Source organism: Hyperolius riggenbachi, chromosome 5 (assembly GCF_040937935.1).
Source record: "Hyperolius riggenbachi isolate aHypRig1 chromosome 5, aHypRig1.pri, whole genome shotgun sequence".
NCBI lineage: Eukaryota > Metazoa > Chordata > Amphibia > Anura > Hyperoliidae > Hyperolius > Hyperolius riggenbachi.
In genome coordinates, this window is record NC_090650.1 from 40,714,391 (window position 1) to 40,740,049 (window position 25,659).

The 25,659-nt window shown below is 43.4% G+C and overlaps 1 protein-coding gene across 2 annotated transcripts in view; it reads right to left on the reverse strand.

Annotated features, from left to right (window-relative positions):
* The window catches only part of CFAP69 (cilia and flagella associated protein 69), a 78,161-nt gene that overhangs the window by 13,764 nt on the left and 38,738 nt on the right, over window positions 1-25,659 (reverse strand). The window contains exons 10-18 of one of the 2 annotated variants that reach the window (XM_068235528.1): window positions 20,901-20,949; window positions 16,509-16,610; window positions 16,278-16,429; window positions 10,576-10,792; window positions 8,109-8,273; window positions 6,328-6,440; window positions 4,356-4,474; window positions 989-1,070; window positions 43-235 (exon numbers count right to left, since the gene is read on the reverse strand). In XM_068235528.1, coding sequence (XP_068091629.1) covers window positions 43-235; window positions 989-1,070; window positions 4,356-4,474; window positions 6,328-6,440; window positions 8,109-8,273; window positions 10,576-10,792; window positions 16,278-16,429; window positions 16,509-16,610; window positions 20,901-20,949 — 1,192 coding nt within the window. The remainder of the gene's footprint in view (window positions 1-42; window positions 236-988; window positions 1,071-4,355; window positions 4,475-6,327; window positions 6,441-8,108; window positions 8,274-10,575; window positions 10,793-16,277; window positions 16,430-16,508; window positions 16,611-20,900; window positions 20,950-25,659) is intronic. The other variant, XM_068235529.1, reaches the window with a different exon arrangement.

Genomic DNA, 25,659 nt, shown 5'->3' on the forward strand with positions numbered 1-25,659 from the left:
AAGGACAGGCAAGCAAGAAAATCCAACCAGATCAGTGCTTACCGACAATCCGCCCATAGCTGTCTCGTCTCACTCCCAGCTCCTCCTCTTCCTGTTTCCACAGCCGGACGAGCAGTTTCGGGGCTGTCTCATTATCTTTCCCCCTCCAAGTTATAATGTGTGAAATGGTTTTGGGGTTATCACAGAATTCCACCAGTATTCCCAGCAGAAGGTTGTTCAGGTTCCTAAGGTTCAGCTGTGAAAGAAGAAGATTACAGACTCTGACAGACTTCGTGGAAATGGAAAGTATGCATAATTAATGGGAAAAAGCTCATCTCATTTAAACCCAGTTACCGTAGCTCTCCTATTAAGGGCTCTTTTCCACTATGAAATGCGATTCCGATCGCAATCGCGTTTCAATTTCCATTATGCGATTGCGATTGAGCTACTATATTCATTATAGTCCAGCTCAATTGCATACAAAACGCGGCAGGACAACGATTGCGCTTTGACCAAAATCGCATCGCAATCGGATCGCACTAATGGAAATTGCTGCTGCAGTTTCCATTAGTTTAATGTACCTTGCGATTTGCGATCAGAAGCAAATCGCAAATCGCAGGCTAGTGGAAAAAGGGCCTAAAGGGAGGGTTAGCCGGTAAGGGAGGACTTTAGTGCGACATGGCGCCAGGCCAGCCAGCCCAGCATTACTGCTGGTGGCCAGTAGTGATGCTATTGGCAGGGTAGAGGGTGGGACCGGAATAATTAAGGGACAGGACAGCCCCACTCTCTCCATATTTGCAGTGGCTTTGGGAACTGCTGCCACCTGCTGTCAGTTTTGATACTGGCAGCTATGAGGGGGTAGAGGAAACAATAGAAAGGTAGGGGACTGTTCAGCCATATGGTCCTATAAGCTAAATGAACTACAAATTTAAAATAAAATAAATAAGTATGTTGACCATTTAAAGTGAGACATAGTAAACCTTGTAAAATACTAATTTTCCCCACTTACTGCTAATAAATCCAGGATAGTAAACATGCCTTCTTTTTCAAGAAAATAGTCTTCTGATGTGAAACATCCAACAATGCAACTCCTAATAATAGACAGAAAATACACAATGAAACTAGTTTCATAATGCAGATTACAGAAAGACACGGCTTACAGTGCCCCAAACAAACTTGGACAGTCCAGACTGACTGCGTGATGACAAAATACATAATAACAGATCGGATTCAGGGAAAACGGAAAACAGAATTTGTGTGAGAAATATACCTATGAGAATTATATGCATTTTAGTACTGATGCTAAGAGTGTCAAGAGGCAGTTCTCCAGTGTCAGGAGTGATGGAGCAAAGGGGTCTGAGCACACAGATAGGCACCCAGTATAACAAGTTAGAACTCTTTACTGAAGATAAATATGCTATATCATATATCATACACCATCATCAGGAAATGCATCTTACTTAGAACAGAGAAGAACACAGAACGAATACAGGAAATCCCAATACCATAGAGATGATTGCATCATTTTACAGAAAGTGACATCTTGTGGTTGCTTTACTATACTGCAGTTTAGGTAATAATGTTCTTAAACCTCTAACAAGGAGGCAGTACTTTTTATGTCAGGAGACATTTGTCTCTTGTCAGTTGGCAGTCCTCCAGCGTCGGGAGGCAGCCTCTCTGTGTTAGGAGGCAGTTCTCCAGTGCAGTGTCAGGAGGCAAAAATCCCCCCCACATTTCCCGTGTCAGGAGGCAGTTCTCCAGTGTCAGTAAGCAATTCTCCAGTGTCATTAGGCAGTTCTCCAGCCTCAGCAGGCAGTCTTCCCACCATATCACGAAGCAGTTCTCCAGCCTCAGCAGGCAGTCATCCCACCATATCAAGAGGCAGTTCTCCAGTGTCAGGAGACAACTGATGTGCAAGGTAATGTCCATGTCTCCCTATGGATCAAGTGGGTAATATTACAATGTGCTGACCTGGAAACTGTAACAGGGTCATCATTATTTTTAAAATGGAGGATGGAGAATACCGTCGATCATAGTAGACAAACGGGATGCAGGAGAGGAGAAAGAGATTGATGAGTAGACTACACAGGAGGCAAGTATGACCTGTGCATGTTTATTTTGACTTTTATTTTTTTAGTTCAGGTTTGCTTTAAAGAGGACCTAAACCCTTCCACAGGACAGAAGGAAAACGGAGAGAACCCCACCCTGTGTGTGTTTAAAAAATAACAGGCTGTATATTTTGCCCTTATCTGCTAGTAATGAGCCACTGTAATTTGATCTGTCGACTCTGTCTGATCTGTGCTATGGTGTGCTTTCAGACTATATGTAAACACAGGAGATTAACCCTGTATGTGCTTTCATAAAACCAGGAAGTAACTACACTTCAGCACAGGGGTCAAAAACCTTTTTGTCTGAGAGAGCCATACACGCCACATATTTTAAAATGTAATTCCATGAGAGTCATGAAATATGTTTCAAACTGGGACAGTAGGGCTCACGTCCCTGTTGCCATGGTGATGTGTACACAGTTGATTCGCCGGGCAGTGGATGTGTCAGACACGTCTTCAGCTTCTCTTGGGTTTCAGCAACATCAGCAATTTCCCCGAGAGCCAGAGAGGAGAAATACCGACTAACAGCTTGTACAATTAGCTAGCTGACTTGGGGGCTGATTCGCTTTGTAGAACGAGATGGCCCAATAGGCTGTCTGGCAAGTGCGGGGATCTCGTTCTACAAAGTCACTGGACCTGACAGGGTCCAGAGTGGGACAATTGGAGCAGCCATTAGTTTTGGGGGGAGCGCGAGTAAGTTAGTGGTGCACGTTACAGCAGCGTGCCTACTTTGAAAATGTGACTAGCGCTGCCACAGTAAGCTGCGCTGCTTGAGCAGTGTAGCTTAGTGAATCAACCCCTACTGATTTGTCTGTGAGCCAGATGTAGCCATCAAAAGAGCCACATCTGGCTCCTGAGCCATAGGTTTCCCTACCCCTGCTTTCGCATCTCTGAGGAGGTCTGTAGGCAGTAACAAGGAATGTTTTTCTATAAAGGATATTATACTGTTGCTTGTCTCTTAGAAGAGAGAGGAAGTCCTGGGTTTAGGTCCGCTTTAAGAAAGGACACTGTAAGTGTTTGAAGCGTTACTTATTTGTTGTGCATAAGATGGACATAAATAGATATACAGACAGTACTAGATCTATGTAAAGCAGACAGGCTTGCCATATTTTTCTGTGAGATGTTGGCGCAGTTTCCGGTTTGCCGGCTGTAGGCAGAGACTGCTGCAGCACAGACATTTATGACTTACATCCAAGTCTGCTGATGCATCGATGTGTCTGTGTGACTTTCAGGATATTATAGTGTAAAGCTAAGTATACTCTTTAGACTTTTTTCTTATGAAACGATTGTTCCTAACTATCACAGCAAGAAATCTTATGCCTGGAACACACCACTCAATTTCACGCCAGATTGGTGGGTCAAATCAATTTCAGACAGGTCTGATCGTTTTTCAGATGGATTTTATACAGAAGGGATTGGAAAAATTATAGGAAATCAGATCAGACCTGACGGAAATTATCAATTCGTCCCACCTATCTGACAGGAAATTGCATGATGTATACCAGGCATTAAAGTGGACATGAACTCTTGCACAGCACACCATGAAAAATCTTTTTTCCACATATAGCTGCTGCTGAAACTACAGACAGTACTAGATCTCTGTGTCCTGTGTCTGTTAAGCCAAATCAAAGCCAGATGTAATTAGTTGTTATCAGCAACTGTGAATACAATAGACAGCAGGAGAGCTCTGCCTAGGCAGCCCCCCCCCCCATACAGTAAACATTGAAACTTAACCCTTTCAATGTACCCTGCAAAAATGAAACTAAGTTACAACTTCTGGTTGTTTGTTTTTTTTTTGTTTTTTTTTTAGTATTTCCATTATTGTAATGAGCATTTTTTTTCCATAAAAGGTTATTCTGCTGTGACTAATCTTTTAGAGCAGAGAGAAAGCTCTGAGTATATTCCACTTTAAGTGAGTACAGGAGTCCCCTGATATTGCTGGACACCCCACTAGCAATAGGACAGATCACTCTCACCTGATGCCCCTTTGTCATACATCCGGCCACCTTTCCTTTTCTGCAGAACAAAACACATTGCTCAGCCAAGAGCCTAGTGGGATATCTGCCTGTGCAGCGCTCATACCTTAATGCCCCCCCCCCCCCCCCCGACTACAACCATAGCAAGGACATTAGATTGTGAGCACTTCGGAGGGACATGTAGAAACATGCAGAGAACTCAGTCAGTAAAGTGCTGTGGAAAGTGTTAATGCTGTATTAATGCATAATAATACAAGCTGATTTCAGCAATACTGGTGTGATCAATACTTACCAAACACAATCTAATGTGCAGAAAAGGAGTTTGTTGTGTCCAAGACCACTATAAAATTTGGAGGGGTCCATCTTCAGAAGCTGTATGAGAATATTGACTCCCTCTGATCCAAACAACTCCTGAGAATAAAAATAAAAGTAATAAACACACAGGATTCTTTAGGACCCCTTCAGACCGGAGGAGGACCATCCTCAAAGCAACCTAGGCAGGTGCCTGGGGCCTTGTGGGTGTCAAGGGGGACGACTGTCAGCTTCTCTGACCTCTCTCCCACCTCAGCTTAATAAGAGGAGCATTAAAAAGCACCTGAAGTGTGTTCAGCAATAAATGTGAAGTCATTGACATTACTTAACAATCATAAATTGGCAACAGTGGCAAAAGCTTTAATTCATTGTGTGTAGATTCTAGCTACGTTTGGAATGTCTCATTTGCAAAGGTGAATCTCTGCAGTCTGACATGCTAAGAACAGTGTAATATTGAAGCAGAGTTATATGAAAAGCCTGCCAGGTGTCAGGTTTCACACACACAATTACAAATATTTATGTTCCACATAAGATACATTTCCTCTGCTCTCTGCAGAGAGCTCAGTCAGAGACAGGCAGAGCTTTCTCTCTCACACACAGGGTTAACAGATGAAATGCGATGGAATTCCCCCTCCCCTCATGGTTCACTCTGCCATCAGATTTGCCATCAGAAAAGTGTGAAAGGAATTAGATAACAGTAAACAAAGAGATAAGTATTCATATGTATACACTCAGGATTTACCTCACAGGTGCCTATAGGCACAGATGTCCTGGCACCTCAGACTTTGCCATACATGAACCTACAAACCCCCACCGAAACGCATCACAAGTGTGCTGGCTGTCCCAGCTGTCACTTCTCCATTACTTCCCTTGTCCCTCATAGCTACTGGTGTCCTTTAGCATTAGGTATCCTGAAGTACCCCCAATATTAAGTAGCTAGAGGTACCCCCAAGTATTAGGTAGCTAGAGGAACCTCAGTTTTACGTAGCTTTAGGTGCCCCTGACTAAAGGGAGATCTTGTCAGTGGGATGCAGGGAGCAGGTTGAGAAACCTCTTATTTATACTCTAGTCAGGATTCACAGGGAAGAAGGGAGGGAGGTGCTCGGGGAGAGGAGTGAGAGACGCCTTTCCATCATCAGACACCTATAGGCACGTGCCTACAGTGCCTTATGGTAAATCCAGCCTTGTATACACCAGTACTATCAGCACCTCCCAAACATTTCCTATATTAATTGCAAAAAAAAACATTTTAATCGATAGTGTTCCTGTAAGCCATGATCTCCGAGCTGGGGGCGGGCCACAGCAACAGAGCTGGGAGTGGCTACAGAGCTGGGGGCTGGTTTGGTAAGATTTCAGGAAAAACCACCACTATGGTTCTGCCAAAGGGGGTTGTGGGGTTTTAGATGCTGTAAACTTAACATGCGTTGTCTGGCGATTAGTGAATCTGCCCCAATAGTCTACTACCTTCCATTTCAAAAGAGGCACCATAGTGACACACAGTAGAATGCAGCAAATTACCCTGGTTTCAGCATCAGAAACACTTCTGAAATATACCATTAACCCTTTAGCAGCCAATTTATTTAGAGGCGTGCAAGTGTTCCGGGCCAATTTATTTTAGCACATTTTTTTATTTCTTATTTGTTATTGCTACTAAATATTACTGCTGTAGTGTGTATTTATGGCCTCTTGTCACTAGGGGGCAGTGTTAGACAATAATAGAGGACTTCGCTTTCCGTTTCTGGGTTTTTTTTTCTGCTAGCAGAGAGAGATCAAAGTATTCCAAGAATTTACAGCACGAATTCTGCCGAATGAGGTTAAAAGCAATGCACTTATCTCAAACGAGATAACTCTATTAAAGTTGCTAAAGGGTTAAAGAAAAAGTCCAATCGCTCTCCTCATTGCTCAGAAAAAGGTGCAGAGGAGAGAAAAGGCAGCAGTGGTGGGACACAAACCTTTCTGTGCGTGTCATTCTCACACACTGCAGAGAGGATGAAGAGGATATCAGACTGGATCTCCATCAGAATGGCGTCATCACTAGAACCAGCCATGCTCTTCTTCAGGATCCCTGCCGAACACAAAGTCATACTCATTTTTAGGTAGACTCCTCTATCTTACATAATAGCAGGGTGAGGGTCATTGAGGGGTCAGGAAAGTTGAGATGCTAATAATTCTGCCGTGCATGGAAATTTAATACAAATTGATCTGGGCGGCCTGGCATGAGTTTCAGGATACTGATGACTACAGAAAAGTCATGGTTGAGGGCTCTGTGTGAAGTCCGCTGTGAAGTAGCAACGGCTTATAAAACTTTCTTGAGAGGCTCTAAGCTGTTGTGGGGCGTGGTTGCTGAGTTTTGCTGGGGGTGAAAGTGGGAGAAATTGGACAGATCTGTGGTGAGGCTACCGGTGGTGTTTTATCTTTTCTGAAAGAGGGGAGTCCTGAGTTAGCTTGGAGGTTGTAAGCTTTGTATGGAATCATATGACTATGTTGTATGTTGGCATGTGTCTAATTGCATTATGTTCCATTATGTGCAAAAGTTATGCTGATTATAAGTTTTTCTGTTCGGTATTTTTTAATCTTTTTTTTGTGTGTGTCTGTTAATAAATTATTGAAACAAAATGTAATACAAATTTTACGCAGCTTACAATTGGGCGGTTCAAAATTGTCAGGAAGTCGAAGCACATGCTGGATTTTTGAAAAGAATCAGGGGATTACTGTTCCTTACTGTACTCACAGTGCATTTGTGGGGCCTTCAAAGTGTAACTGTCAGGCATAAAATCAATTCTTTATTTTTATCTGGTAAACAAATAATAAGGATGCTAACCAGGCAATCCTAAAGTTAAAATCACTATTACTTTTCTTGTTGATAAATGATCATTACCCAGTGTACCTGACTTATTTGGTACACACAAAATTGGTACACAAAAAGGAAGTTGCAGGGCATGCTGGGTTGTCCTTTCTTGCTCCTCTACTTCCCCTCAGACTTAACTAATGCAGCCTGATTGGCTGAAACCTATTTCCCTCCTGTTTTCCCCTCCCACACCTCGGTTCCTCTCTGATTGGCCAATATTTCTCATGCTGAGACAATGCACTTTCTATAGTGGAATGCGGGCACTGCATACACAATCAGGCAGAGGAGAGTAAGGGAGGAAATGACATCAGGACTGGCTTCAAAATAGCCACAGATAAAATGGGAAATTCTAAGCAGGATTTTCTCTTTTTTTTACTGTAGAAAAATCACTAAAATCAAAACGTGGACAGTGCAATACATCTGTTATGTAGGTTGAGCAAGTGTTTATCTACTTATATATGTGGGTTTTTTTTTCTGAGATCATATGGCTGACAGCTCCTCTTTAAGGAGCTTGGGGGCCTGGGCAATTGCCCAGTTTGCCCTTCTAGAAGCACTGGCCTTGGACACAGTGAGTGTGTATCTAATGAGTGAGTGTGTGTATCTAAGTAAAGTATGACGAAAAGGTAGGCAGATTATCCTTTGGTTTCATTCATCGCTATGTGTCAGTGATGTGACATGTTAGAGCTTTCTATAGAAAAGGAAAATAAAAAAAGTCTAAATAACAGATGCGAAGGAATGAAACTCACCCACATGTTTATCACAGTACGTATAAGTTTTGATCTTTTTTTTTACATTGAGGTTTTTCTTTTAGTCACAGTAAGCAAATAATATGTTTGTAATGAGAGGAAATGTCATGCATGCGTTAGGAAGGGTGTTTTGAATTACCTAAGAGCTGACTAATTGCTCCCTGATCAGAGAGGTCCTGATTCACAGCCTCATCCCCTACGGACACCACCGCCCTCAGCAGCCTCAGGGTATAGCGCATCTGGGCATGCTTGTTGCCCCGGCCACCTGTGCCATGGAAACAGTTGCCCTGGCCAGAGAATCCATCTAAAAAAGAGCAAAGAAAGTGAGACGAGATTTCTAGCAGTTAAAGAGAAACTGTAACCAAGAATTGAACGTCCTCTCAATCAGTAGCTGATACCCCCTTTTACATGAGAAATATATTCCTTTTCACAAACTGGGGGCTCTGTATGGCTGATATTGTGGTGAAACCCCTCCCACAGGAAACTGAGAGGACCATGGTCCTGGCAGTTTCCTGTCTGTGAACCTCGTTGCATTGTGGGAAATAGCTGTTTAAAGCTGTTTCCAACTGCCAAAAAAGTAAGCAACATCTCCTTCCACTGACATCACCTGCCAGCTGTAAAAATGTCACCATGTGGTAAATGAGATAGTGTACTGAATAACTTCTGTGAACAGAAGGAGCGAGCAGTGTAGCTTCAATGTGGTTAGAATCAAAATAAAAAAAATGTGGGTGCTCCTCTTTAAAATTCACTGCAGTGGCCATTTAATCTGGAATGCAAGACAAAAAATAGAGCGCACTCAGGGAGCAGCATACCACAGATCAAGTAAGGCTGGAATAATCTCACCTTGTGTAGTAGCTGGCAAGCCCATATAGGTTTGTCCTGAGGAAAGGAGGATCTGACCTCCTGAAATGCATGCAGCATAGCAGCCTCCTATCTTTCTCACATGTATGCTACACAGCATATCCACTCATACTCCTAATTGCCTGTGAGCTGTTTCCATAGCTTTGCAGAACCCATGAGTTTTTTTTATAGCACTCCACTCAAACAGCACTACCTGTCAGCCCTCACTGCCACAGTCTGTAGCGTAGCTGCCTTTAGCAGAATAAGCACACAGATCAGGCAGATATTTACAGAGGAGTACCATCGGATCGGTAACTACGACAGAGGAGGATTGCCAAGCCCAGTTCCCGGCTAGAGGCACAAGAGCCCTGCTGCTGGACAAACCTATTTGGGCTTGCCAGCTACCATGTAGTAAATGTCAGAATGTAAATCAGGGAGATGAAAGATTTTACAATGGGCAAACACTGTCTAAATCATTTATACAGAATTATTGTAAAAATTGAGCATTTTTTTTGTATTACATTATTTTAACTTTTCTTTAAAGAAGAGCTCAGGGCAAAGACAGAATAGTTCCCACGAGTGTTCATTGTCTCACAGGTGAACCCGGGTTCAAAACAGTGCGTACATATAGTGTACCATAATGTGTGCTAAAGTACCATACCGTGTAATGTGCTGAACTTAAAGAGAATCTGTAAATAAAAAAAACAGCTCCTGGGGGGTACCTACCTCAGGAGGGGGGAAGCCTCTGGATCCTAATCAGGCTTCCCCCATCCTCTTCACCCTCTGGGATCCATTGCTGGCAGCCCCCGAATGTAAATATTAACCAACTGTGATCCTCTCAACTTTCTTGCGTTCCTCCACGCATGGACTATATGCAGCAGTGTTCTACCCAGGTGCTTTTAGCCATGTGCTCCACCCGGCTAATTGTGGTGAGCACCCGGCTGTCATTGGCTCGCCTCGTCATCCTCCTCCTATGCTGTAAGCAAAATTGTGCAAAGAAGCGCAGCCCAGCATTCTCTCATCTCGCCCCACCCGGCTCCTTTTTCATGTCACCCGGCTGCAAAAAGATTCTGGGGAGAACACTGTGCAGTGTAGATTGTATGGAAATTTAAATTCCCCAGTTAACTCATATCCACAGGGTAGGGACAGGTGGCATTGCTTAAAGAGACCCAGTACTGAAAAAAACATCCCAATGGTCCCAATAAGGCTTTCCCCTCCCCTGTAGCTGCAAGCAGTCCAGCGCTGGCTCCCCCACGTCTCCCGCAATCCTGGCTTGACAAGCTAGATATATTTACCTTCCCTGGCTCCAGCGGGGGCGCTGTTGCGGCTCTCAGCATGCAAATAGACGGAAATAGCCAATCTATGTCGGGTCTGCTCTACTATGCAGGCGCAGGGGACTTGCACCTGCGCAATAGAGCGGCCCCAATAGCGATCAGCTATTTCCGCCTATCTCCGAGCGGAGAGCCGATACTGCGCCTGCGCTGGAGCCGGGAAGGCAAATATTTACATCCCCGCTGTTTGGAGGGGCACAGAGAGACTGCCGTGGGACACAGGACGATGGGGGAAGCCTCGATAGGATCCGGAGGCTTCCCCCTACCGAGGTGAGTACCCCCCATGGGAACTTTTTCTCATTACAGGTTTTTTTTAAGAGTGCCTACATCTGAGGGCCCTGTGAAAGTTTTGCTATAGGGCACCCTTATCTCTAGCTACGCCACTGCATGCCAAGCCACAGATGTGGCACAAAAGCAGTGATGTGTTGGCATTACCTTGGCCAGAGCACCACTCCAGGAAGAGAAGTATGCGGGTGCTCCCCTGGCAGGTGATGTAGTCCTCCACCAGCAGGGGCGCCACTGTTGTTAGGGTGGCGATGGCGTGAAGCTGTAAGTCCTCAAAGCGTGCAGCAGACCAATCATGGATTCCGGGCTTTTCATTGGCTTTGACGTAGCTAAAAAGGGCCAAGACCACCCTTCCATCTGAGAGTAGCTAAATACATGACACAAAGAGACACGAGTTACGTGGCGTCACCTTCATCAGTGCAGTGCAACATGACTTGTGTAGCCTGAATGGAAGATGAGGTCTAGTTACAGTGGACCTCTCTCACCTCTATAGCAACTTTCATTCAGACTTGTATTTCAATTATATTACAGCAATCCTGAATGGAAAAATTAGTTTTAGAACAGAGGCATAGAGTAGAGTAAAGCACTTAAAGAGACACTGAAGCGGAAAAAAATTATGATATAAGGAATTGGTTGTGTAGTACGGATAATTACTAGAACATTAGTAGCAAAGAAAATATTCTCATACTTTTATTTTCAGTTAAATAGTGTTTTTATAACATTGCATAATATGTGCAGTTTACACACTACTCAGCATTCTAAATGATTTTTATAGAGCAGCCTACTGAACTGTCCTCTGAAGAGAAAAATAAATTACAATGACTGACAGTTGAGATAAAAAGCTTCAGAAGACAGAGCTCATAGGCCTAGTGCACACCAGAGCGGCTCTGCTGCGGTTTGCGATCTGCTTGCGGGTGCGGATCTGCTAGGGTAATGTATTTCAATGGGTTGGTGCACACCAGAGCGGGAGGCGTTTTGCAGAAATGCATACTCCCGGGCTGCTGCAGATTTTGGATTGCGGATGCGTTTCTGCCTCAATGTTAAGTATAGGAAAAACGCAAACCGCTCTGAAAAACGGCACTTCAGAGCGGTTTGCCAGGCGTTTTTTGTTACAGTAGCTGTTCAGTAACAGCTTTACTGTAACAATACATGAAATCTACTACACCAAAAACGCTTCACAAAACCGCAAAATGCTAGCTGAAACGCTACAGAAAAAGAAGAAAAAGCGTTTCAAAATCTGCTAGCATTTTGCGGATCTGCTAGCGGTTTTTGGTGTGCACCAGGCCTTAGAAAGTCGTGGAGCTCAATGGCTTATTTGCATAGATAACAACTGGAGTTTCCTAACTCTTCCTGTACTGGAAACAATATTAGACTTATGTCTCTGCTGCTACTGTTTTATTTCTTAGCTGTACTACACATACAAATCATATTATAAAAAAAATTTCGCTTCAGTGTCTCTTTAAAAGGGAACCTTATCTGAAATGAAATAAAAGAGTTTAACTTACCTGGGGCTTCTACCGGGCCCCCACAGACGTCCTGTACCCGCGCCGGGATTAACTGATCCTCCACTCCCCCGCAGCCGCTTAGTTATATTTTCAGTCAGTGGGCCACTGTGCCTGCGTGGCCCTGGCCGCGGCTGTTCTCGCTCACGTTGCTGTCCTGCGCAGTTTTCTCATAACGTGCATGCACAGGACGGCGATGTGTGCGTGAGCGAGGACGCAAACGGCCAGGAGCAGTGGCCCGCCGACTCATTAGTCGTCGAAAAGAAAACTGAGTGGCTGAGGGGGAGCGAAGGAATGTAAAAAAACGACAGGACAGATTTTTCATGCACTTCACAAATTCCCCCATGTTTGAGAGAATTAAGAAATCAATTAAAAACAATTGGTGGATCTTGCAAGAGGATAAACTTCTAGTGGATAAATGCAGACAGACTCCATGTATTTCCTATAAAAAAGTCCCTAACCTCAAAGACCAATTGTCCCGCAGTGAGTTTGTGAGTCAGAATACTCGCAATTGGCTAGGTATAAATAGACCCCCTGGTAATTACAGGTGTAATTCATGCTCTTGCTGTAACTTCTTGATTACTGGTAAAGAGTTCTTCAGATTTGGCAAAACGGTAAAATTCAGACAGTTTATTAACTGCAAAACTAAAGGAATTATATATGCGCTCATTTGTCCCTGCCAATGTATCTATGTTGGGTTATCTACACGCATGATGCAGGATAGATACCAAGAGCATTGTAGATCCTTGGGCAATCCACGAGCTAAGGGCTGTCCTAGGGTCATGGAACATATGAATACTGTACATTCAGGAGATTACTCACAGTTGAGATTTTTTGGGTTGGAGGTAGTAGAAAAAGATTCTAGGGGTGGCGACTGGGTTAAAAAGCTACAACGGAGGGAAAGTTTTTGAGGCGGTTGGTCCTATGGGACTAAATGAACGCAATGATTTATCAGGCAGGGAACACACTTGACTTTCAGTTTTCCGCGCACGTTTTTCTGCATACTTTTTCTGCACACCAAGTGTGTTTCCATGTAGGAAAACGCGCTCGTTTTTTGACAGACACTGATGTAAATGATAGAGGAAACTGCCAAAATGTGCAGAGTCATCATGCAGAATGTCAGTTTTTTGCACTAGCACATTGATTAACATGAGTTCTCAGTTTTTCTGTGCAGAAAACGCGCACGAAAACAGTCAAGTGTGTTCCCTGCCTCAGTGTTTTTGTAGTTGCTGCAGTTGTTTGTCTTTTTTAATCATATTTCTGTATTTTGTAATGTTATATTTTTGAATTCAACTCTCTTTTTGTCCCCTATTTTGTATTTTCCGCCTCTTCCGACCGTTGGAACGCAGTTGGCGTCCAGGAAGTGCACATTGCGGTGATGGTGGGTGTGCTCGGCATCGCGTCCTCCTCTACTCGGTTGCCGTTTTCCGTGAGTACAGCATTTAAGGGGTTATGCTTGGGGGGGCTCATATGTCCGGAGGAAGCGCTCGTTTGCTGAGTGCGAAACAGCTGTCAACTGTTTAATCTTGCTTGTCCCTCTCTCTCCTGGCACCCTGCTGCTGTTGATGCCTTACACCAGCTTTTAAACTTGTTCACAATAAAGGTAAATTTTTACTGGATGTGCCTAGCCGCTTTCATCTACAATAGTATCTGGCTTGTTGAACTGAGTCTTGGGTCTGGAGCACTCCGGAGTGACCAAGTGTGGTGGTCCTGTGCACCTTCCTCTTTATTACTGGGGAGCGGAGGAATGGTTTATCCCGGCATGGGCACAGGATGTCTGCAGGGGGCGAGTAGGAGCCCCAGGTAAATTAAACTCTTTTATTTCGTTTCAGTTAACATATCCTCGAAAAACAGTTTAAAATGGGAGGTAGTGGTGGACTTACCTCCTCAAATACACTCAAACAGTCAGTAACAAGATGAAAAAGTATTTAATCGAACACTCCAAACAATGCAACGCGATTCACTGGCATTAACCCGCTTCATCCAGCAGTCAATAGGAGTAACTGTCAGAAAATCTCAGCCGGGAAAACTGAGCTGTGTCAAATTACAGCCCACCAGCCCTACTGGTTCACAAGATAGCATTGATATACTCTATCTTAGGAAACTAGCGGGACTGAGGGGTTGGGACAGAGGTAGTTCGGGGGCCCCCCTCCCTATCCTCAACATTTGGAGAGTGTAGGAGCTATGAGTGTTGAGATATGGAGCCTTTAATATCAGTAACATAATATAATACTGTAGACATGGGAGGATAAGACACAGCACTGACATAGCAGCCTAGTGGAGAGCATAGTAATAGCAGAAAAGTGAAAAGTACCGTATATACTCGCATATAAGCCGACCCGCATATAAGCCGACCCCCCAACTTTTCCCTGAAAAAACAGGAAAAAATGATTGACCCCCATATAAGCCGGGGGTAGGAAATGCTGGATTGGTGCAGCCCCCCAGTGTGTCCCAGTATAGCTAGTATAGTGCCCAGTATAGGTAGGTAGTGTCCAGTATAGCTAGTATAGTGCCCAGTATAGCTAGTAAAGTGCCCAGTATAGCCAGTATAGTGCCCAGTATAGCCAGTATAGTGCCCAGTATAGCGCCCAGTATGGGTAGGTAGTGCCTCAGTTTAGCTAGTATAGTGCCCCAGTATGGCTAGTAAAGTGCCCAGTTTAGTTAGTATAGTGCCCAGTTTAGCCAGTATAGTGCCCAGTTTAGCCAGTATAGTGCCCAGTTTAGCTAGTATAGTGCCCCAGTATGGCTAGTAAAGTGCCCAGTATAGTGCCCAGTTTAGCCAGTATAGTGCCCAGTTTAGCTAGTATAGTGCCCAGTTTAGCTAGTATAGTGCCCCAGTATGGCTAGTAAAGTGCCCAGTATAGTGCCCAGTTTAGCCAGTATAGTGCCCAGTTTAGCTAGTATAGTGCCCAGTTTAGCCAGTATAGTGCCCAGTTTAGCCAGTATAGTGCCCAGTTTAGCTAGTATAGTGCCCCAGTATGGCTAGTAAAGTGCCCAGTATAGTGCCCAGTTTAGCCAGTATAGTGCCCAGTTTAGCTAGTATAGTGCCCAGTTTAGCTAGTATAGTGCCCCAGTATGGCTAGTAAAGTGCCCAGTTTAGCCAGTATAGTGCCCAGTTTAGCTAGTATAGTTCCCAGTTTAGCTAGTATAGTGCCCCAGTATGGCTAGTATAGTGCCCAGTTTAGCCAGTATAGTGCCCAGTTTAGCCAGTATAGTGCCCAGTTTAGCTAGTATAGTGCCCCAGTATGGCTAGTAAAGTGCCCAGCTTAGCCAGTATAGTGCCCAGTTTAGCTAGTATAGTGCCCAGTTTAGCCAGTATAGTGCCCAGTTTAGCCAGTATAGTGCCCAGTTTAGCTAGTATAGTGCCCAGTTTAGCCAGTATAGTGCCCAGTTTAGCCAGTATAGTGCCCAGCATAGGTAGGTAGTGCTCCCCCCCCAGCTCCCCGCTCCCCCCGCGGCCGCCGCTGCTATTACCTGCTTAGGCAGCGGCCGCTTCCTAATCCGCGTTCCCCTTCTGAAACTTTCTCAGAGTGTATCACAGCAGCGCGCCCGGCGCTGCTGCTGTGACGATGCAGGGGGCAGGAAAGAGCGCGGCTCCCTATAGCGGCGATCTGTATCGCCGTTACCAAGGGAACCGCTCTTTCCTGCCCCCTGCATCGTCACAGCAGCAGCGCCGGGCGCGCTGCTGTGATACACTCTGAGAAAGTTTCATAAGGGGAATGCGGATTAGGAAGCGGCCGCTGCCTAAGCAGGTAATAGCAGCGGCGGCCGCGGGGGGAGCGGGGAGGGGAGCGGGGCGCGGACCACCCACCACCCACCACTAGACCACCAGGGAAGACTCGCATACAAGCCGACCCCCCAACTTTTGACCCCCTTTTTGGGGGTCAAAAATTCGGCTTGTATGCGAGTATATACGGGTAGTCTGTTTCATACTGAAATTTTGGGTATCTATATAAGGAAAAAAAAGGTGTGTGTCTTAAAATAAGGGAATAAAAAACCCCTCTAGCTCTGCGTGCTAGTAGTAAACATGATTCCTCCTATGCTGCATGAGGCACTTGCGTATGGCACACACTGGGACACATTGTTGAAATCCGCTCAGCAACCCAGCAGTGTGTCCATTTCTTCAGTTGGAGTTCTTTTTAGTTGTGTAAATATTCCACAGGAAAGATCATCACCACGGGACAGGTCTGCAGCCACCATGTCTGAGTTTCACACCCACAAACCACCACACATTTCTAGACACACATCTGCTGATGTAAACCAATCCCAGATAATCACACACATCATCTGAGCCTCGGGGACTTTCCTGCTTGGTTGTCTTTGCATAAAAGTATAATTACTATTCATTACCTGGATTGTAGACAGGTCCTTAGCCAACACCACCAGCATGTTCAACAAGAGCTTCTTCATCTCAAAGTCTTCATGGTTATGTAAAAGCTTTATAGTCTTCACAAGTGGGTTGTGACTTTTCACTTGTTGGCAAAAGAAAATAGTACAGTCGGCTATTACTTATTAAATAAAGAGGTAACTACTCTAACTAGTCTGTGAAGCGGGAGTTTAAAAATCGGTTAGATCAGCTACCTTTTTTATTGCAATCCTGAACTTCCAGGTCCCAAGACCTGAAACTGCCATTAGCCTTGCTGATAGAAATCCGCCCCTGCTTCCTCCGACCACTAGAGGCTACTGTTAAGAGACACCAGAAGGGATGTCGATTTAGAATAACATAAAGCCTGCTTCCCTACATCAGCCACTAGTGGCTGGAGGAAGCAGGGCAGACTACTGCAGGCCTCGGGGGCTGGGAATTCTGGATTATTTTAGAAAAGGTCCCCAATCTGATTGATTTTTCGACTGATGCCCCAGAGGCTAGTCATAGTCTGGAAAGCATAACTACAGCCCAACTCCAGGTTAACATATTGCTTTTTAAATAATATAGAAACAGGTTAGAACCTTATGGATATTTTACTGGTGTCTGTGCTACCAACTAGAAGAATTTCTTTCACCTTCTGTCCCCAACTAGAAGTAGGTTTTCCACTGTGGACAGAGAATTGAAGGAAAAAAATGACTTTTTGTACAATGGGGGAAGTTAGATACCCTATGACCTTGTTATCCCTCACTTCCTGTCTCCAGGAGTACCAGGGTTCATATTAAGCTGTCAGCCATACTATCTCAGAAAAAAACAAACACATTTATAAGTAGATACAGTGGTGTGAAAAACTATTTGCCCCCTTCCTGATTTCTTATTCTTTTGTATGTTTGTCACACTTAAATGTTTCTGCTCATCAAAAACCGTTAACTATGTCAAAGATAACCTAATTGAACACAAAATGCAGTTCCAAATGATGGTTTTTATTATTTAGTAGGAAAAAAACACCTCAAAACCTACATGGCCCTGTGTGAAAAAGAAATTGCCCCCTGAACCTAATAACTGGTTGGGCCACCCTTAGCAGCAATAACTGCAATCAAGCGTTTGCGATAACTTGCAACGAGTCTTTTACAGCGCTCTGGAGGAATTTTGGCCCACTCATCTTTGCAGAATTGTTGTAATTCAGCTTAATTTTCTAGCATGAACCACCTTTTTAAGGTCATGCCACAGCATCTCAATAGGATTCAGGTCAGGACTTTGACTAGGCCACTCTAAAGTCTTCATTTTGTTTTTCTTCCGCCATTCAGAGGTGGATTTGCTGGTGTGTTTTGGGTCATTGTCCTGCTGCAGCACCCAAGATCGCTTCAGCTTGAGTTGACAAACAGATGGCCGGACATTCTCCTTCAGGATTTTTTGGTAGACAGTAGAATTCATGGTTCCATCTATCACAGCAAGCCTTCCAGGTCCTGAAGCAGCAAAACAACCCCAGACCATCACACTACCGCCACCATATTTTACTGTTGGTATGATGTTCTTTTGCTGAAATGCTGTGTTACTTCTACGCCAGATGTAACGGCACACGCACCTTCCAAAAAGTTCAACTTTTGTCTCGTCGGTCCACAAGGTATTTTCTCAAAAGTCTTAGCAATCATTTAGATGTTTTTTAGCAAAATTGAGACGAGCCTTAATGTTCTTTTTGCTTAAAAGTGGTTTGCGCCTTGGATATCTGCCATGCAGGCCGATTTTGCCCAGTCTCTTTCTCATGGTGGAGTCGTGAACACTGATCTTAATTGAGGCAAGTGAGGCCTGCAGTTCTTTAGATGTTGTCCTGGGGTCTTTTGTGGCCTCTCGGATGAGTTTTCTCTGCGCTCTTGGGGTAATTTTGGTCGGCCGGCCACTCCTGGGAAGGTTCATCACTGTTCCATGTTTTTGCCATTTGTGGATAATGGCTCTCACTGTGGTTCGCTGGAGTCCCAAAGCTTTAGCAATGGCTTTATAACCTTTACCAGACTGATAGATCTCAATTACAGTACTTTTGTTCTCATTTGTTCCTGAATTTCTTTGGATCTTGGCATGATGTCTAGCGTTTGAGGTGCTTTTGGTCTACTTCTTTGTGTCAGATAGTTCCTATTTAAGTGATTTCTTGACTGAAACAGGTGTGGCAGTAATCAGGCCTGGGGGTAACTACAGAAATTGATCTCAGGTGTGATAAACCACAGTTAAGTAAATTTTTTAACAAAGGGGGGCAATAACTTTTTCACACAGTGCCATGTAGATTTTGAGTTTTTTTTCTCACTAAATAATAAAAACCATCATTTAAAACTGCATTTTGTGTTCAATGATGTTATCTTTGACTAATAGTAATGGTTTTTGATGAGCAGAAACATTTAAGTGTGACAAACATGCAAAAGAATAAGAAATCAGGAAGGGGGCAAATAGTTTTTCACACTACTGTAAATACTTGCTCTACTTACATATGTATTGCACTCTCCACATTTTGATTTTAGTGATTTTACTATAGTAACAATAGAGAGAATACTTCTTAGGATTAGGATCTTATTTTCCATTTTGACTGTGTCTATCTTGACGCCAATCCTGACATCATTTCCTCCCATACTCTGTCTTTGTATAATTGCCTGTACTCCTCCCAGTCTTCAAACAGTCCCACACAGTTCTCCAGTAGAAAGTGCATTGTCTCAGCATGAGAAATAATGGCCAATCAGAGAGGAACAGAGTTGTGGGAGGGGAAAACGGGAGAGAAAGAGGCTTCAGCCAATCAGGCTGCATTAGTTATGAGGGAAAAGTAAAGAAGAAAACTCAACATGCCCTGCAACTTCCTTTGTGCAGCAGATGTACCAAATAAGAGCCAGGGAAACTGGGGAATGATGTTTTATGGAGAAGAAAAGTGATTTTCTTCTCCATAAAAGTGAGTGATTTTTAACTTTTGGATTGCCTGGTTAGCATCATTACTTGATTTTTGATTTTATGCCGACAGTTACACTTTAAATAGGTCCGAGGGACTGGAAATGAGGGAAAATATTCACAATGGGGACACATCAGTAAAAACCCAAAAGAGGATCTAATCCACTTCACTATAATACGTCTCCTGGAGATGGGCTTTGAAGCACACACACATTTTATCACCACAACCTATTTCAAAACAGATACAGGCACAGACATAAAGAGACATAAAGAGACATATGCAGACATTGACAAACAAGTGTTTATATAAGAGTGTACATACACAGAAAAAAAAAAAAAAAAAAAAAAATTATATATATATATATATATATATATATATATATATATATATATATATATATATATATATATATATATGATATGTACATAGACAGTGACACATACTGTATATACATTTGGCTATAGACACACAAACCTATCCAGAAATACACGTACAGTAGATACATTTATAGGAATATACCGTAGATATCCATATTTAACTTAAACACAAATGTATAGATATGGGGTCGAGTCACAGAATTTACTTTATTTACTTTATTTAAGGGGCCCATACACCTAACGATTTTCCTGCCAATATACGGCCGATTCGATCACAGTGATCGAATCGGCTGTGAAATCGCCGCGCACACCGCTGACAGAACGATCGATTTCCGTCCGAAATCGATCGTTCCTGTCGATCCGTCCGTGCGGAAGATTTCTCTCGATCGCCGGCGAGTCGGGAGTGCGTCGATATCGGCGTTCGAATGCCCGACGCAATACAGAGGGTATACATTACCTGTTCCGGCCGGCGAGAGTCCCCTGGTCCCTGCTGTCTTCTTTCCGCGCTGGGTTCCGGACCGGCTGCAGCTACACAGAACTTCCTGTCCTGGCAGGAAGTTTAAACAGTAGAGCGCCCTCTACTGTTTAAACTTCCCCTGGACAGGAAGTTCAGTAGCTGCAGGAACGGTCTGGAGCCCGGAGCGGAGAAGAAGACAGCGGGGACCAGGGGACTCTCGCCGGCCGGAACAGGTAATGTATGCAAGGGGGGGCAGCAGCTCCACAGATGGTGAATTGGTTTCAGGCTGAAATCGATTCACAATATGTTTGCAGTAAAGGATAGGGATCTGTCAGCTGGTCGAATCTGATGGCAAATCGACCAGTGTATGGCCACCTTTACTCTTACTTATTTGTCACCTTATCTATGAAATACATTTTCTTCAATTTCCAAGCCAAATAATTTTTGAAAAATATGTGATTTCTGATTATCTAACCCTTTTATCACTTTTGTTGCCTTATTTTTAGTAGGTCTTTACTTGTTGGTTGCCTAAATGGTTCCATATAGATAAAGTGAAAACCAAATAAGGGGAGAAATAATTCATGAAATTTGTTAATCAACTCCAGAGACATAGATACTGTATATATAATATATAAATAGGTATACAGTATACATAAAAATTACAGACAAACATATAGAAGAAGGGCACAGCTAACTAGCTAGATAGAGATCAGATAGACAAACAGACAGAAAGATTAGATAGATAGATAGATAGATAGATAGATAGATAGATAGATAGATAGATAGATAGATAGATAGATAGATAGATAGATAGATAGATAGGATAAAGGTTTGGTAATTGTTTATCGCCTACCTTCAGAAAAAGTGGCAAATAAGATCAGTTGCTTGGCAAATCCACTTTCCTAGAAGGGTATAACAGGAATGAGAAGTATTGCTCTAATGAGTTGTATATCGATATATCTTCTTCAGTTATTACATGGTCACACTGGTAGAATCATAAATTGCTGTACGGCTAATGCTGGGTACACACGTTACGTTTTTTCGTGCGATAGACGGATCCGATAGATAAAATCCGTCATGTCTGATATTGCTCCCGATCGTTTCCGCTCTCGATTTCTCATGGCGGTGAATGGAAAAAAAATAAGAAAAATGAATGAGATAAGAGAATCGAGCGCAGAATCGAGTGCGGAATCGTGCCGCAAAAAATGATCAGGTCGGAGAATCTTACGAAAAAAACGTAACGTGTGTACCCAGCATTAGGCCTTCTTTCCATTGGGGGCTAGCCTTCTGATTTTGTTGTCACATTCCTGATGACACACCCGTCCGAAGGCGAAATACGTGTGCGTCGTGGGAGGCGGGTGCTAGGTTCCTCTATGTACATGCAAATCATCTCTTTATGCCCCTGAAAACCAGTAAGACGTCTTATTGGTCCTTTTTAGCCCCTTATTCTTTCCTAGTGGTTCTGGGTCACCATAAGCTATCTGGGAACTGGTCCAAACCCTATCCTATAGATCAGGGATGTCCAAGCTTTGTAGGCTAAGGGCCATATCACCAGTTCTTGAGAGTGCTAGGGGGCGAACCAGCGAAAATAAACACTATTTTTTTTTTGCCATTAGGTACACTATGCCTGTGACATTTTGTCTTATGGTGTTACGTCCTTTTGATCGAAGATTGTGGGGGGTGTGATGCAGTTGCAACAAGTCCTTCAGGTATCCAGGGCCCAGATTGTGCAAAGATTTGAATGTCAGTAAGCCAATCTTAAACAGAATTCTCCATTTTATCGGTAGCCAGTGGAGTGAGCTCAGGGTTGGTGTTGTGTGGCAATGGCGGGGTTGGCTCGTTAACAGCCTTGCGGTGGCATTCTGTACTAATTGCAGGCGGCGTAAGTCTTTCTTATGCAGGCCTGTGTAGAGGGAGTTGCAGTAGTCTAACCCTGATGTGACAAAGGCATGGACTAGGGTTGGAAGATCCTCTGAAGGAATTAGGTGTTTAATCTTTGCAATATTCCTTAGATGAAAGAAGGAATGTTTCACAACAGCTGAGATTTGATTCCTGAAGCTTAATTTCCCATCAATCAGTACTCCCAGGCTGCGCACACAGTCTGAGTTTTTCAGGTCTGAGCTCCCTATCCTTAGCGGTGTTGGTTGAGACTGGGGCTGCTTTGCTGTTGAGCCCTGGCCCTCCTCGATAACAAGAACCTCAGTTTTGTCAGCATTAAGTTTTAGCCAATTAATATTCATCCACTCCTGAAGCTCAGCTAAGCATGAGTTTATTTGTGGAGTAGGGTCTGTGATGCCAGGTTTGAATGACAAATATAGCTGGGTGTCATCAGCATAGCAATGATATGTCAGGCCATGTTTTTGTATGATTTCTCCAAGTGGCAGCATGTATATGGTGAAAAGTAAAGGGGATAATATTGCAGCCTGAGGTACACAGTATTTTAGTGGTACAGGGTTGGAGAAGAAGGGTCCTAAGGCTACTCTTTGTGGTCTGCCAGCCAGGAAGGAGTTGAACCACTGGAGAACAATGCCATCTATGCCACAGTACTCTTGTAGCCTGTTGAGCAAGATTTCATGATCGACTGTGTCAAAAGCCGCTGAGAGGTCGAGCAAAATCAGGATGGAACATTGACCCTTGTCTCTTGCAATGAGCAGATCATTGCAAATCTGGGTGAGGGCTGTTTCACAGCTGTGATATTTCCTGAAGCCAGATTGAAGAGGGTCAAGGAGGGTCAAGCGGCTGAGACATCGTGGTTATATTTAACCACTTTACCCCCGCGCGTACGGATTTCTCCACCCCTTTTTCCATCCTTTCACCCCCAGGGACGGAGAAATCCGTACTTTGCGCATTCCCGCCGCTGTCCGCGCTCCCGCTCGTAAACACGCCGCCCGCCGCTAGTAAACACGCCGCCGCCCGCTCGCCCAGAGATCAACGAACGGGAAAATCCATTCCCGTTCATTGATCTAAGCCCCGCAATGATCTGCTGCCGCTCGGCTGAGCAGCGCGATCATTGTGAAAAAATAACAAAGTCCCAGCCTCTTTCTACTTCCTGCAAGCGTCCGGAAGGACGCTTGCAGGTCACATGAAACAAATTGGTAATGTTGCCATCTTGTGGCCAAATAGTAAAACTACACCCTAACCATTTTTTACACACAAATAAACTTGTTTTACACAAAAAATTAACTCCTTACCTCCCACACTCCCCAATTTTTTTTTTTTTTTGTAATTAAAAAAAAAATAAAAAATTTACAATACAAAAAAAACATAAATAGTTACCTTAGGGACTGAACTTTTTAAATATTTATGTCAAGAGGGTATAACACTGTTATTTTATAAACTATGGGCTTGTAATTAGGGATGGACGCAAAACTGAAAAAAATGCACCTTTATTTCCAACTAAAATATTGGCGGCAAACATTGTGATAGGGACATCATTTAAACGGTTTTATAACCGGGATAAATAGGCATATACATTTAATGGGTTTTAATTACAGTAGCATTATTTAAAAACTATAAAGGCCGAAAACTGAAAAATAATAAATTTTTTCCCACATTTTTTCCTATTTTCCCATTAAAACACATTTAGAATAAAATTATTCTTGGCATAATATCCCACCTAAAGAAAGCCTAATTGGTGGCGAAAAAAACAAGATATAGTTTATTTCATTGCGATAAGTAATGATAAAATTATAGACGAATGAATGGAAGGAGCTCTGAAAGGTGAAAATTGCTCTGGTGGTCAGGGGGTAAAACCCCTCAGTTGGGAAGTGGTTAAGGACCATGGATTCAAGGCCTAAGTTGTGATCTGTCAGTCCGCCTAGATTGAGGCTGTTCTGAAGGTGTTGGGGTGTCAAACCTTTCAAGGAACAATATTTTATTAGTTCTTTCACTTGGTGTTTTGTAGCCGATGCTGTAAAGGAGAAGTGGACAGTGTGGTGGTCTGACCAAACTACTGGATCAATTTCCACATTGGATATTAGGAGTTCTGAATGGAAAATGAGGTCCAAAGTGTGTCCTTTTTTGTGGGTAGGGGGAGGTTGACGGCTTGAGAGAAGCCCAGTTCATTCAACTTGGCACAGTTGGTCACTTGGTGATCCAGGAAAAGTGGGCGGAGCATAAAACAGCCAATCAAATTTCAGCCATTCATTTTTAATGGGAAAATGTAAACTGCAGCCATTCTTAGACTGTTAATCGCAGGGTTCTCAAACTTGGCACACTTGGCAACTGGGTGAATGAGATTAAGATTGATGAAAGTGGGTGGAGCCTACAACAGCCAATCAAAATTCACCTATTGATTTTCAAGGGGAATATTGAAACTGCTGTCAATCTTACACTGTTTATGGCAGAGGCTTCAGACTGCTACAGTTGGTCATTGGGTGACTGGGGCCCAAATTCACTAAAGGGACAGGGCCACAAACAGCCAATCAGATTTCCTTGCTGGATAAACTGCTTCCACTTACACATCTTTTTTATACCAGGAACCTGAAAGATTGCAAACTTGGTCATTGAGTGACTGTTTGTCCAGGTTACAAAAAGTGGTGGGTGGAGCCAAAAACAAATTTCACTGGGAAAATATAAACTGCAGCCATTCTTACACTGTTAATGGCAGGGTTCTCAAACTTTTCACAGTTGGTCACTGGATGACTGGGAATTAATATTCAGGAAAATGGGTGGAGCCTACAACAGCCATTTAAAATTCACCTGATGGTTTTCAAAGGGAATATTTAAATTGCTGCCATTCCCACACTGTTAATAGCAGATGCCTCAAACCTGGTACGGTTGGTCAGTGGGTGACTGGGGTTCAAATTTAGAAAAAGGCGGAGCCACAAACAGCCAATCAGATTTGTTTAATTTCAATGGTAATATACAAATTATTGATACCAAGGACCCCAAAGCTCAAACTTGATAATTGAGTGACTATATGGGAAAATATAAACTGCAACCATTCTTACACTGTTAATGGCAGGGTTCCCAAACTTTACGCAGTTGGCCACTGAGTGACTATGATTAATATTTAGAAAGTGGGTGGAGCCTACAAAAGCCAATCAAAAGTCACCTATTGATTTTTCAAGGGGATTATATACATTGCTACCATTCTTACACTGTTAATGACAGAGGCCTCAAACCTGATACAGTCAGTCTTTGGGTGACTGGGGTCAAAATTCACTAAAGGGGGTGGAGCTACAAACAGCCAATGAGATTTGTTAGATTGATTTCAGCCATTCTGTTATTGGCAGAGTTCTCAAACTTGACACAGTTGGTCACTGGGTGACTGGGATTCATATTCTGGAAAGTAGGTGGAGTCTACAACAGCCAATCAAAATTCACCTATTGATTTTTAAGGGGAATATTTGCATTGCTACCATTCTTACACTCTTAATGGCAAATGCCTCAAATCTAGTACAGTCAGTCACTGGGAGACTGGGGTTTAAATTCTGAAAAGGGGGCGGGCTACAAACAGCCAATCAGATTTGTTTAATTTCAACTGAAAAATGCAGCGTATTAATGCCAATGACCCCAAAGCCCATAAACTTGGTCATTGAGTGACTGTATGTCAAGGTTAGAAACAGTGGGTGGAGCCTAAAACAACTAACATTTTACATGATAAAATA